Raw genomic sequence first — 12,895 nt, 5'->3', positions numbered from 1 at the left:
GACCAAAAGTGATGTGTGACTGCACCTTCATTCTATAACTATTAATTCTGTTTCATTTTACAGGTCTTTGTTTATAGTTCCTTATCTTCTTAATTTTAATTTTCTGGTATATCATACCTTATTATAATGTGTTATTATTAATAAGGAATTGCTACATGCTTATATTATATGTATACTGTATCCAGGTCAGATGGTTTCACCTCAGGCTCAGCCCGCCACTACAGAAGGGGGGGCCGGCAGTCGTGAGAACAGTGCTGTCGACTTTAGCAAGGTATAAATTACATTTTATACTCCACAACTTCTTAAGCCCGCAATATAGTCTGTTTTTTACCGTGTACACGTACAAGTCAAATAAACTATACTTTGTAAGGCTGTGCGTTCGACTGTGCATGTTCTTTAGCATACACATAAAAAACAGACTATACTCTGGGCTTAAAGGGACAGTTCACCCAAAAATGTAAAATCTGTCATAATTTTCTCATCCTCCTGTTGTTTTAATCCTGAATTAATTTCTTTTTTCTGATAAACACACAAAAAAAGATATTTTGATTAATGATGGTAAGCACACAGATGATTGTTACCATTGACTTCCATAGTAGGAAAAACAAATACGATGGAATTCAATGGGTACCATCAACTGTGTGCTTACCATCATTTATCAAAATATCTTCATAATTTATCACAATACTTCCATAATATTTGTTGTTCCTACTATGGAAGTCAATGGTTATAATCAGCTGTGTGGTTGCCATTATTTATCAAAATATCTTCTGTTGTGTTCATCAGAAAAAATAAATTCATACAGGTTTGTAACAACATAAGGAAGAGAAAATAATGATAGAATTTTTGGGTGAACTATCCCTTTAAGGCATCTCTGTTACAATGTAATAATATGTACTTACATGTACATGTACTTACTATAGGGTTAGGGTTGGGTTTAGGGGTTGTTGCATGTAATTAATTTGCTGTTATTGCTATAATAATTACATGTAACGTGTAAAAACAAAGACACTGTAAAATAAAGTGCTGCCAGTGTTTTTTTTAAGGAAAATTGTATTTGTGCATGCAGATAGACCTTCATTTCATGAAGAAGATCCCACCGGGGGCTGAAGCCTCCAATATCCTGGTGGGCGAATTGGAGTTTCTGGAGAAACCTGTGGTGGCTTTCATCCGTCTGTCTCCGGCCGTGCTGCTCAACGGCCTGGCTGAAGTTCCTATCACCACTAGGCAAGAGCAGAGAGACATATTTAGCAAATTATTGTCCATCAGGATTTACCTAATGGTCCTATGTGTTTATGCAGGTTTCTTTTTATCCTGATGGGGCCAATGGGCAAAGGGCCTCAGTACCACGAGATTGGTCGTTCCATAGCCACACTCATGACAGATGAGGTCAGTGCATCGAGTGACACCATGATCATATTGTTGAAAATAAGTGAACAGACTTGTAAGTGTACCTGAACATCTTCCCTTCAGGTGTTCCATGACGTAGCTTATAAAGCGAAGGATCGCACTGACCTCGTGGCAGGAATCGATGAGTTTTTGGACCAGGTGACTGTGCTGCCCCCAGGCGAGTGGGATCCCACCATTAGGATAGAACCTCCCAAAAACGTTCCCTCTCAGGTGACGCTTTAATTCTATGTTGATCTGATACTGGATTACAAAGTACACATTTGCCATCGTTTAGATGAATAAAAATGATGTTGTGTCTTCATCATGCAGGAGAAGAGGAAGGTTCCTCCTCTGGCCAATGGAGGGGCAGATCTGGGGGAAGCTGAGGAGCATGGAGGTCATGGAGGACCAGAGTTACAACGCACAGGGATGTGAGTGATCGTCATTTAAACTCAGTGTATTCCTAAACATACACGCATTGCAAGAACAATTGTCTGTTTTCCAAATAGAGAGGCAGAAAATGCAAATATAAATGTTGATGCTTGCATACACAAATAGACATTCATATAATGCATGCACACTTACAAATAACAAATGACAAGATATTACAATAAAGCAAGAAGTTTTACTGATAAAGATGATTTTGTTTTGATCTTCAGCCTTTTTGGTGGCTTTTTTCGGGACATTAAGCGTAAGGCTCCACACTACTTGTCAGATTACACAGACGCCATCAGCCTGCAGTGTTTGGCCTCTTTCCTGTTTCTGTACTGCGCCTGTATGTCACCTGTCATCACCTTTGGAGGACTGCTGGGAGAAGCTACGGAGGGACGCATAGTAAGAAGACACCAGTATATTACTACAGAAACTTTAATGGATAAGATAAGAAGATAAGAAACTCATATACAGTATATTGTATCCATTCTCTCTCTCATTCTCTCTTAGAGTGCAATAGAGTCTCTGTTTGGAGCTTCAATGACAGGTATTGCATACTCCTTGTTTGCTGGGCAGCCCCTCACTATACTGGGAAGCACGGGGCCGGTCTTGGTTTTTGAGAAAATCCTTTTCAAATTCTGCAAGTAAGGTTCTTTTGATTGATTTGCACAAAGCTTTTATGAGTTTCTTGAATGAAAGTTTCTCAGCCAGATAAATTGGGATTTACTAAGAATTGCACCTGTGAATAACGTTTCTATCACCTAGTTAAAGGACTAGTCCATTTTCTTTAATTTACTCACCACCATGTCATCCAAAATGTTGATGTCTTTCTTTGTTCAGTCAAGAAGAATTTTTTTTTTAAGGAAACATTCCAGGATTGTTTTAAAAAAAGTTTAATGGACTTTAATGGACCCCAACACGTAACAGTTGTAATGCAGTTTAAATTGCAGTTTCAAAGGACTCTAAACGATCCAAAACGAGGCATAAGGGTCTTATCTAGCGAAACGGTTGTCATTTTTGACAAGAAAAATAAAAAATATGCACTTTTAAAACACACCTTCTCGTCTATCTCCGGTCCTGTGGCGCGCCAGCGTGACCTCACATAATTGCGTAATGATGTCGAAAGGTCACGTGTTACATATATGAAACGCACATTTGCGGACCATTTTAAACAATAAACTGACACAAAGACATTTATAAGTATCTTTCGACATACAAGAATGCTGGAACGGTCCTCTTTCTCCACACTTGTAAACACTGGGGCGTAATGCATCACAGAACCGGATATAGACGAGAAGTTGTGGTGTAAAAGTGCCTATTTTTTTTCTTGTCAAAAATGACAATCGTTTTGCTAGATAAGACCCTTATGCATTGTTTGGGATCCTTTAGAGTCCTTTGAAACTCCGTTGAAAAAAACTGTTAGGTGTTGAGTGTTAAGTGTTGGGGTCAATTAAAGTCCATTAAAATGAGAAAAATCCTGGAATGTTTTCCTCAAAAAACATAATTTCTTCTCCACTGAACAAAGAAAGACATCAACATTTTGTATGACATGGTGGTGAGTAAATTATCTGGATTTTTTTAAACAAATGGACTAATATTTTAATGCTAAATGCAAATTGAATGAGGCAGTGGTTACTTTTTTAAAGCCACAATTTATAAAAACCTAATTGGAGAAATCATGAAAATGCCTGGTTTTACTTTTATTTATTTTTTTGTGTCCTCAGAGATTATGGCTTGTCCTACCTCTCCTTACGTGTGTGTATTGGACTGTGGACAGCTTTTTTCTGTCTGCTGCTGGTGGCCACAGACGCCAGCTCACTGGTGTGTTACATCACAAGATTTACAGAGGAAGCCTTTGCTTCCCTCATCTGCATCATCTTTATCTACGAGGCTCTGGAGAAACTCATCCATCTTGGAGAGACTTATCCTATCAACATGCACAGTGACCTTAACCTGCTTACAAATTACTCGTAAGTATTGCCACACGCACAGTGTTTTATAAATGAGGAGATCCCCAAACGTAAGTTTGTCCCCAAAAGTGTCTTTTCTTATTTTCACATCCATACTAGTAAATGAGAAGTAAACATACACTTGTTTATTGTTTATTGAACAACTGACAGTAATATATTACAGCAGTGTATCCAAATATAAACTGTATGAAAAATAAACAAAAAATAACACAACATTAGATAATTTTAAATAACAATAAAGACATTTTTGCATATATTAAATAAAAATATGAAAATTATTACATGCCTTTAGAATCTGACAGACTTTCTGTTTTTTTAGGGTAATATTAGATCAACATAGTGTATTATTTCTTCTTTAAATTTACATTTATGTACGGTAAACATACACTTGCGATGCTTTAAACGCTTTGTGTGTTTTGCAGGTGTGTGTGCAAAATGCCCGACGATCCCAGTAATGCAACACTGCGTTACTGGAAGGATAAAAACATCACTGCTTCTGAGATCGTCTGGTTAGACCTAGATGTCAAGGTAAGCATGACAACATTTGACAAATGTGGTAAAGGTATTCTTTGTATTTCATGCATAAGGATATTAAATATATTTTGTACACTACATGCTAATTTCTTTAGTAAACAGTGTGCTATTTTGTACATTCCCACAGACTTTGTGTGCAAGTTTGTCATTTCTTTGGCTCAGATATGGGTGATTACATTTTTTACAGATAAAGTAAATCCTAGGCTGGTTTACCTCAGCTTATTTTTTGCCTTATATTTAAGCTCCAGCACACACACGCACGCAATCACGTTTTTTTCAAAAAAAGGTTCCCAGCCACCCATCATAATTTTTGATTTTCGTTTTTTATTATGATTAAAACATGCACATAGTTTTTACTGTTTTTGGATCCGTAGATGCTTTAATGTTTTATAAGTTGGGTAAAAGCACAACCTAGTGCATAATAGCAAAAATATGTATTGCGGTAAAGACAGTTGTACATGAGTTAAATTATTTGATGCTGTTTGTCTGTGTTCTTTAGCAGGGGCAGATGTAATTTTTGAATATCTTATTTTATGTTTCAGGACTGCGTAGACAACAGAGGTGAATTCGTTGGAAACGCATGTGGTCATCATGGTCCGTACGTCCCCGATGTTCTGTTCTGGTCTGTCATTCTCTTCTTCTCCACGGTTGCCATGTCCTCTTTCCTCAAAGAATTCAAAACCAGCCGCTACTTCCCCACCAAGGCAAGAAGCTCTGTTTATGTTTAACATTGTCAGGATTTATACACAAGACACGAACCCAAATGCAGACGTAGACGATAAAGGAATTTATTAAACAAAACAGGGTAAACAGAAAAACAAAACCCATGAGGGGGAAAAACTGGACAAGGAAAACACAACACTAAACTAACACTAAACTTAACACAACTAACAATAAACTTTTCCAAAACATTAAACAGACTAAGACTTCACAAGTTACTTACAAGTAAACCAACAGGATAGGCGACAAGACGAACGTGCAAAGAACAGCAAACACAAGGACAATAAATAGGGACAAAGTAAATTACATACCCCTTGAAAATAATCACAAGTAAGGGATCGGGGAAAAAGTGACGAGACCCGGGAAATGCGTGGTCAGAATAAACCAATACTAAAACCACACATTTCCCACATAGAACATATGTACTGTCAGAACCCTGCCATGCTGAACTAGATCTAAATACCAACAAGGATCTGGCAGGATTCTGACAAACATAAGATAAAGTGATACTGATTTACAATCAAAAAATGCTGGATTTTTTAAAGCCATGGTTGGGTCACAAATGAACATCTTCTTATCTGCATTTTGGCCGATGCCGATATTAAGAAAGCTTTATGAATGGCCAATATGAAGCTGATATAACACAAATGTTATTACAGTAAATAAGAGATAAACAGAAAATTGGTGACACTAAAAAAACATTTGTTATGCATAATATATATAATATATACCCTTTTGAAGTACTTAAAACATATTTACAAGACATAATTAATCTGACATCTTACGGTATTGTTTGAATAAGTTTGTTAAACTAGCGTGGTGTCAACGTCATGTTTAATAGTGAATAATGATTGCTTATTTTATTGTCTGTCAGACTTTTGCTTTACATTGAGAGACACGTTGAGGGCCCTATCTTGCACCCAGCGCAATTGACTTTGTCAGTGACGCATGTATCATTCGTATTTTGCACCGGCGCACAGCGGGTTTTTCCCTCCACAGATGCACGTCGGCAAACTAGGGAATGAACTTGCGCTCCCTGGGCGGTTCAGCGCAAAAAAGAGGCGTGTTCCGGCGCAAACCATCCCTGATGCTATTTTGCAGTTTCAAAAAACAATTGCGCCACTGACTAGAAAAAAAAAGTTTAAAGTCAGTGGCGCGTTGTTCATTATGCTATTTTAAGGGCGCATGCTTGACCATAATGTATAGCGTGCACAACGCGCATACACTTTGCATCTAATCTACACAGATGCAACAGTTATTTTTGCAAATCATAAATTGGTACACTTAAAAATATTAATACACGAGATAAGGGGAATCATAGTGGTGAGCATTGTGGTGATAGTTTTTATTTATTGTGTGGCTGCGTTAAAAAATTCTCATGCAAATAACGATTAATATATTTTCATAAGTTTGTTGTGTGGCTGTATTACGTTTATTTTATGTAAATAATAATTAAAATGTTTTCATAAGAAACCTTAATGTATATGAACTTGATTTGTAAGTGTACTTTGGGGTTGGACCTTGCTTGCGTTTCTTGGGTCCGATTTCAAAGCCCCCAAACCCTTTCAGCGGTGAGGGTGGACGCAGCGATGTCCTCTGCTGGCGTCTGTGTAGAGGCAGATCCACCTCCCGTTACACGGCATGCCCGATTTATGCTGGCAAGCTTGGGATTCCCCCGTCTCCTGACATCATTGTAGCGTTTGGCGCAACGATGGGGATGCCAGCTGATGAGACAGTTGTGGCTATTTCCTCTCACGCCTGTTTAACCTACGCTGATTTGGGCGGGTTTCTCCCATCCCCATACAAAACAACTTCTTTGTCTTTGACTGCTCTTACAAGAACGTCGGTCTCCTCGGCTGTAAACCGCTCCTGGCGTACGCCTGGTAAATCCGTCATAATAATAGCAACCCGCAATGGAACTTGCGCCCTTGCGTTTTAAGGGAATGTTGGATAGCGTTCTGATTTGTTTATTTGACGTTACGCCCAAACCACACCTATGAATAATGAACCTACTTCAGACCAACCCCTTATTGATTTGCGCCCGGCGCAAGAGTTATTTCTCACGCCGGGAAAATAGCAACAGCGCCCAAGATCCGCCCACAAACTCACTTGCGCGTTGCACTTCGCCCTTGCGTTTCAGATCGTTAAAATAGGGCCCTGAGTGTCTTTTTTATTACAAACATCAAATTTAAGTAAAATAGAAATTTACTGGCCGATTAAAAAGATTTATCGGCCGATGCGGATAATAAAAAATAAATCCAAATATCGGCAAATATATCGGCCTCTGCAATATATTGTCCTATCTCTAGTTTTAAGTACATTGTTGTTGTGTAAATGTACCCATAGTTTAAACCTTGTTTGTATACAACTCTGTATGTTTCATCCACAGGTGAGAGCGATCATCAGTGATTTTGCTGTTTTTCTCACCATCTTGACCATGGTTTTGATCGACTACGGCCTGGGAATCCCCTCCCCCAAACTACAGGTTCCTAATGAGTTTAAAGTAAGTCTGAGAATGTTATTAAAACATACACTGTATTCTTTTCATGTGTACATTTTTACACAAATGTTGTATATACATCCAGTGCGTGTAGATATTGATCACATGATCTCTTACAGCCAACCAGAGATGACCGTGGCTGGTTCATTAGCCCTCTGGGGCCAAACCCATGGTGGACCATTCTCATATCTTTCATCCCAGCTCTCCTGTGTACCATTCTCATCTTCATGGATCAACAGATCACTGCTGTTATCATTAACAGGAAGGAACACAAGCTGAAGGTACGAGGCCAGATATTATTATAACAACAGTGTTCCTGTGGTCTGCAACAATGTCTTCTTAATACTCTGTGAATGTGTGCATCCACAGAAAGGTTGTGGGTATCATCTGGACCTCTTTGTGGTAGGCGTGATGTTGGGGGTGTGCTCTCTGATGGGTCTGCCATGGTTTGTGGCCGCGACGGTCCTGTCGATCTCTCACGTCAACAGCCTGAAGCTGGAGTCTGAATGCTCCGCCCCTGGAGAACAGCCAAAGTTCTTGGGCATCAGGGAGCAGCGGTTCACTGGTCTCATGATATTCGTTCTCATGGGCTGTTCAGTGTTTATGACCTCCGTACTAAAGGTTAGTGATCTTTGGTTTATAGAGACCAGAGTCTTAGACCAAAAGTCAGTCTTTTTCTCCTACAGAGTTGGACTCCTTATTTATAAAGTGTTCCCTTCAGGAGCATACTTGAGGATCTTATACTTGTTAGCAATAAAAATCTTTCTGTGGCATTTAATCCTTGTTGCTGTTTATTGATTTTGTGTCCTTAGCACATCCCGATGCCTGTGTTGTATGGAGTTTTTCTCTACATGGGGGCGTCTTCTCTCAGGGGCATTCAGGTACTTCATGTTGTGATTATTGTAATGTACCTGTCAGTTACAAAAATGCACACAGTTCATTTATTTAACCATATTCTGTAACCGAATGGTAGCACCAGTGGAGGATTTAGCAAATTGGGGGCCCAAGGCGAAAGGTATGTATGGGGCCCCCCTATCCGATCTTTAAAAGAGAACGATTTTTTTACTCCAAAATGAAGAAGAACACACAAAATGTAGCACTACACATATTTATAGTTTGTCACGATGGAACCCAATAGAGAATAAGTCAATAGGGCAAAAACAGACATGGGCAGTAAATGAGGGAGAAAATTTTTTTTTATCTGATTCTTCACAAAAACTAACAATGCATCAAATCCAATGTTGTTATTCATCTTTCACATGCCCAAGACTGTGATAAAAGGTCAACTAAAATCCAGTCCACAATCACTTTTTATATTGAAAATAAGTGTGTGTGTGTGTTTCCCCAAATCAGTTTTGAGTGAGTTTTTAAAGAAATCGTTGATTCATGCAAAAAATCTGAAACCAAATATTTATCTGATTTTTACAGCAGTTTAATTTAGTGGATGGTTTCATAACGAACATAACAAAAGGGTTGTGAATTTGCCCACATTGTATTGTTGAGTTTTTAAAACATTTTAAAAGCATTTTCCCAAAATATGTGCAAAATAAGGTTTGTCTCCAAAAACAATTCCATTTGCTAAAACACAGAGAAAGTTGTGGCCAAATTAAGACTCAACAGCACCCCACAGTGGATGAAAACATCCCCAACATAACATAAGGGTTAAATTAGTTTTTCTGTAGTATTGTCATTTACATCACCACAAAATAATTTTTATCAGAGTAGGCCAAGGGCTTTTACCAGCAGAACTAGGTGGTTTACTCACCAAAGCCGCATCATCTGTGTCAAAATGGCCATTACTGGACAACTCTTCCACCTCATCTGGGTCAACATCATTGACACTGTCACCGGCCACAGTGGGCGGCAACAACGTGAAGTCCTCTTAAATTTCTTCTTGGTTAACGTTATCTAGCTGCTGCTGCTGCTGCTGTAGAGGCCTGTTCAACACTTTGGACGTTGTTGTTGTTCCTGTCAGTATCCTCAACAACAGTAGTAAAAAATGTGTCACTTTGGCAGCGTTGCCAAGTATTTATCGATGTCTTTTCGCTTTTTTTGCGTTTATTTGAGCCTCTTGAGTAAGATCATTTAATTTTCGCATTTTTATTTGTCTTGATTTGTCTCTGTTTGTGTACTTTTCCAGTCGCCCTGTCACTCCCCTTATGGACTGGTCCATTTCATTGTGAAAGAAGGGGGTGTATGTGTGTAGTGACAGATAAACATAAACTGTAAATTTTAACTACTACTTCAGAGTTTCAACGTATTTCTTAAGAATATTAATACAATTCACCATGTTTTAAAGTGTTCATGATAATAAGGGTATTTATTTTTTAGGTTGATTGGGGTCCCCCACTGTGACCGCTGGTAGGGGGCCCCAAGAAGCCGCTTAGCGCTTACCTATGCCTCTATGTTAAGATCGCCTCTGGCTAGCATAGGGTATTCGAACATTACATATTAAACTCAGACTAAGGTGGTTGAATTTGTCCGGCTTGTATTTTCTTTAAATGTGTGTTGTATGTATTATGAAGTTTTGCTTTGTGTTCTTGTGTTCAGTTTTTTGATCGTCTGAGGCTGTTTGGGATGCCAGCGAAACATCAGCCAGATTTTATATATCTCAGACATGTCCCGCTGAGAAAGGTCCACCTGTTTACCATCATGCAGCTCAGCTGCCTGGTGCTTCTCTGGGTCATTAAAACCTCTAAAGCCGCCATCGTCTTTCCTATGATGGTAAGATGTATGTGGTTGTGATCTCATTGGAATTCGTACATATACTACATACATATTATTAGCTTATTTGTATGAATTTGTGTGATTATTTGAAATAAAAACAGTAGCGATACCCCAAAACCCAACGTCACAGGGACCACCTTGTAAAATACTGTATGTAAAAATTGTCATGAGATTGTGTTGATTCATTTATAAAGTAGCCATGTGTCCCAGCGAGTATATATGCATGAGTTTATTTTACAACATCATTGCATTCTTATGTGACATTTGTGTTATCCCATACAGGTGTTAGCACTGGTTTTCATCCGTAAGCTGTTGGATTTTATCTTCTCTAAGCGAGAGCTCAGTTGGCTTGATGACCTCATGCCCGAGAGCAAGAAGAAAAAATTGGAAGATGCTCAGCAAGAGGTACCACCCCCCCCCCAACATGCTATTGGCTGCGGCCACTATTATCAATATCTGCAGACAGTATTTTTAAGGGAAGTTTAACCAAATTGTGCCTTCTCTTGCTTTAGGAGAATGAGTGTGTTTTGGTGGAGGATGAAGGAATTGTTCAAGTCCCTCTTGAGGAGAATTACAAGTAAGTGGGTGATAAAATTTTCATACAATGTTAGAACATTTCAAGTATATGATCACTCTTAAAATAAAAGTTTTGTCACAGTGATGTCATAGAAGAACCATTTTTGGTTCCACATGATTCCATTCACCAGATTTACCAGAAATGTTGATGTGTTTGTGTTTAAGGGATGATCCATCCACTATCAACCTTTCAGACGAAATGACAAAGACATCTTTTGGAAATGTGTGGAAAAGCCTCACCACAGACAGCACCAAAAAAGATGAAAGCTCAAAAAGGTTTGGATTCCCTTCAGTAATTTCCCTTCACTTTATTTTAGACACACACATGTAAACATAATATTGAAATACAGCACACAATACACAGTATTTTTATGTTACCATGCACATTTTCATTCTTATAAAAATAAGTTTTTAACTTTTTTTAAATGTTCCAGGTTCATAACAAATTATGCTTTATCAACATGCCATTAATAAAAACATACCAATTTAAATCATGTTTTGTAGTTAAAATGTAATTTTTTTTATTTATAATTTAAATTGTAATTATTTTAAGCTGGTATTCAACCTGGAACATTGCTTCATGCCTTACCCACACCTAAGTGTGCAATGATGGCACGTTTTTATCCTTTGGAACATTGAACTAAAAACATACTCAGTTGGAGTTTCATTAACTCTGATCCTATTTCATGAGATCCCCTCTCCAGTCAAATCCTCAAACATGTTGTTTACTTTCAAATGAAAGTTGAAATATCAGGCTCACGTTATGACTGAATCTTTCATCCCCTGTCACTCATAAGCTCCCTGTCCTAATGTCTCAGAAGCTGATGTCCAAAGGTAAGATGCAACCCAAACTCGCTATGCACAATGACTGTATAGTGCTGTGGTCGCCTGGCCTTCATCTTTTGGTGCTATGATGTTTCCCAAATGTTCCAACTCTACCTTCTCTCCTTTTTTTAAAAAACTTCTTTCAATTTGCGTCTTCCATGTTAGCTTAACAAATACCTTGAGTTTTTTGTACAAAGGGTGTCCTAAACATTGGCATTACACAAAGGATTAAATCAAGCCCTTTGTTCCTATGCATGTTTATGTGTGTTCGTTGAGAATGTTCATTGCATGGAAAGCATGAATTTTGGAAAGCTCAAGCTTGACATGTAAGCACTTACACAGTTATAACTCTATAATACAAATCATGCATGTATTAAGGGCGGTTAATTTAGTTATAAACAATTACATTTGGAAATAAAACAAACAATATATGAAGAGCTCAGATGCAAATGTCACCTCCTTCAAATATAAGATAATGATACTGACCAAATGCTATCGGCATGTGTTAAACATGCATCAAATACTTTTGCATAAAATCTGTTAAAATTCCGGCCTCATGCCATTTGAAAATACCGCTTTGTTGGCAGAATCCAGTAAACTCCACGGCTACTTTTACAGGAAAGTCCTCAAAGTGCACAGAAGACGAATTTGAAATAAGGGTAGATTACATTTAAGTTTGGGTCCCTCCCTTGTGAGTACTTGAACCTGAATATAACACGAATGTGAAAAACACATAAAACGCCCCCTAGTGTGTGATTCAGGTTCTTTATTTTTAAATTTTGAATTCTTACTTTCATTATTTGCAATTTTTCTAGTTGCATCTTTAGTGATTTTGCAACTGTTTACTATGTCTTGTACAAAGAAGTGGATGTTTTGCCAAAAAAAAGAGGTTTTTGCAGTGAAAGATGGTCAAATTTGTAAAAAAACAATTAAATGACTAATGTGACATTTGTGAAATAAAGGCATTTTAATTACTGACCAATAACCTTTTCATTTCCATTGAAGTGAAATTACTGAACCTAAACCTAAGAGCCTGATAAAAACGTTCATTTACATGAAAAAATGTCAGACCCCCTTTGATGGTTTGCATCTGAATTCTTCATATTGACTTATATGTCTTTGCATTTGAATTATCTCAATTTAAAAGCTTTTTTTTAGTAAATATATATGCAATAATTCATGTAATGTCTTATATTCCACATTTCACAAATTAACAGCCCTA

The 12,895-nt window shown here is 37.9% G+C and overlaps 1 protein-coding gene across 6 annotated transcripts in view; it reads left to right on the top strand.

Annotated features, from left to right (window-relative positions):
• slc4a10a (solute carrier family 4 member 10a) overlaps positions 1–12,895 on the top strand; it is a 55,571-nt gene that overhangs the window by 41,077 nt on the left and 1,599 nt on the right. For 4 of the 6 annotated variants that reach the window (XM_065241595.1, XM_065241591.1, XM_065241590.1 and 1 more), the window contains 18 exons: positions 186–271; positions 1,070–1,227; positions 1,302–1,389; positions 1,474–1,620; positions 1,720–1,820; positions 2,049–2,223; positions 2,332–2,465; positions 3,546–3,791; positions 4,214–4,319; positions 4,868–5,029; positions 7,435–7,548; positions 7,665–7,826; positions 7,915–8,166; positions 8,358–8,426; positions 10,096–10,269; positions 10,555–10,677; positions 10,785–10,849; positions 11,014–11,124. In XM_065241595.1, coding sequence (XP_065097667.1) covers positions 186–271; positions 1,070–1,227; positions 1,302–1,389; positions 1,474–1,620; positions 1,720–1,820; positions 2,049–2,223; positions 2,332–2,465; positions 3,546–3,791; positions 4,214–4,319; positions 4,868–5,029; positions 7,435–7,548; positions 7,665–7,826; positions 7,915–8,166; positions 8,358–8,426; positions 10,096–10,269; positions 10,555–10,677; positions 10,785–10,849; positions 11,014–11,124 — 2,473 coding nt within the window. Of the gene's footprint in view, positions 1–185; positions 272–1,069; positions 1,228–1,301; positions 1,390–1,473; positions 1,621–1,719; positions 1,821–2,048; positions 2,224–2,331; positions 2,466–3,545; positions 3,792–4,213; positions 4,320–4,867; positions 5,030–7,434; positions 7,549–7,664; positions 7,827–7,914; positions 8,167–8,357; positions 8,427–10,095; positions 10,270–10,554; positions 10,678–10,784; positions 10,850–11,013; positions 11,125–11,645; positions 11,683–12,895 lie in introns of all 6 variants that reach the window. The other 2 variants (XM_065241594.1, XM_065241593.1) reach the window with 1 other exon arrangement.

This window comes from Paramisgurnus dabryanus, chromosome 14, assembly GCF_030506205.2.
Source record: "Paramisgurnus dabryanus chromosome 14, PD_genome_1.1, whole genome shotgun sequence".
Taxonomy (NCBI): domain Eukaryota; kingdom Metazoa; phylum Chordata; class Actinopteri; order Cypriniformes; family Cobitidae; genus Paramisgurnus; species Paramisgurnus dabryanus.
Note: the sequence above shows the minus strand (reverse complement) of the source record. Positions and strands in the feature narration are given on the sequence as shown.